Source organism: Mesitornis unicolor, unplaced genomic scaffold (assembly GCF_000695765.1).
Source record: "Mesitornis unicolor isolate BGI_N332 unplaced genomic scaffold, ASM69576v1 scaffold4622, whole genome shotgun sequence".
In the NCBI taxonomy this organism is placed as follows: domain Eukaryota; kingdom Metazoa; phylum Chordata; class Aves; order Mesitornithiformes; family Mesitornithidae; genus Mesitornis; species Mesitornis unicolor.
In genome coordinates this window covers 1-1,173 of record NW_010168344.1, presented here as the reverse complement: position 1 = coordinate 1,173, position 1,173 = coordinate 1, and the positions used below count along the sequence as shown (strand labels likewise).

The following is a 1,173-nucleotide window of genomic DNA, read 5'->3' as shown; positions in this document are numbered from 1 at the left end:
GTGCTCACAAAACAAAAGCTGGACCACTGGAGAATGAATTTAGTTATGCAAACACATCACCCTGGGATACCCATAGCCTCAAAGGAAATTGTTGCAAATTGTAGGAAGACTTACACTGACATGACTTGAAGATGGCGTTTTTCCTTCCATTATTTTTCTACTGAAAAAAAAGACATAATATAAGCTCAGCAATTTGTGTGTTACTTATTCAGAGGGAAGCAGGACCACAATAGAAGCTACTAAGCAAGAACAAGAAAATAATTTTTGAGCAAGTTGGCACAAAGAAAACTTATCTATTGAACAGTTTTGGTTCGAATTGACCTTTAAAGATCATCTAGTCCAACTCCCCTGGCCCAGTGATGGGCCATCCACAACATCCCTGAGCAACCTGTGCCAGTGACTCACCACCCCAATCATAATAAATTAGCTCTGTCCAAGCTAAATCTACCCCCTTTCAGTTTAAAACTATTGTCCCTTGTCCTGTCACTATAGGTCTTAGTAAGATGTTATTAACAGCCACAAGAGACACCTGTGCTTGGGCAAAGCTCTGAATTGTCAGCAAGGACAGAACTGTTAATGAAATTTCCACCAAAATTTATCCTTACTGAAGGTATTTACTGCTTAACTCCACCTCCTGGCAAGCACACAACTAATAAGCAATTCAGGCTTTGATTATAAAGTGAAAAGCAGTTACAGAAGACATCTGTAACACTACAACAGCTCCAAGAATAAAAAAAATTCAACGATTCCTGCTAACAGATAAACTTCCTCAAGAGAAGAACACAGTTTCAGAGCTTCCAGCATGCACAGGGTTTTATTCTTATACTCCATATGACTCCAGCATAAGACCTTCAAACCTTGCAACTAGTTTTAAGTCTCTCAAGAAGACCTTGAAGCTCATGCACTTTCATTTAGCTCTGCATCTTTTCATCTTACAGCCCCAGCCCCTTGGCGTGGGGGGCAGTAACATCTCTAAACTACTACAGAAAAGCTAAACTACTGCCTATTCCAATACCTGCAAAGAGGAAGAACTCTCGAACAGCGGCCTTCCGACAGCTCTGGGGGAAACAGATGCACCACTCAGGGGTGGCAGCATCCGTGCTGTCACCCATCAGCCCCGTCCCCACCACGAGTAGGGCGGCGGGGCAGAACGGGGGCGGCGGGGCAGAACGG

At 43.5% G+C, this 1,173-nt stretch overlaps 1 protein-coding gene across 1 annotated transcript in view; it reads right to left on the bottom strand.

Moving 5' to 3' along the window:
- The window catches only part of SENP7 (SUMO1/sentrin specific peptidase 7), a 42,176-nt gene extending 42,026 nt beyond the window's left edge, over window positions 1-150 (bottom strand). Inside the window, exon 1 of the mRNA XM_010178970.1 lies at window positions 115-150. Coding sequence (XP_010177272.1) covers window positions 115-150 — 36 coding nt within the window. The remainder of the gene's footprint in view (window positions 1-114) is intronic.
- Between the last annotated feature and the right edge of the window lie 1,023 nt (window positions 151-1,173).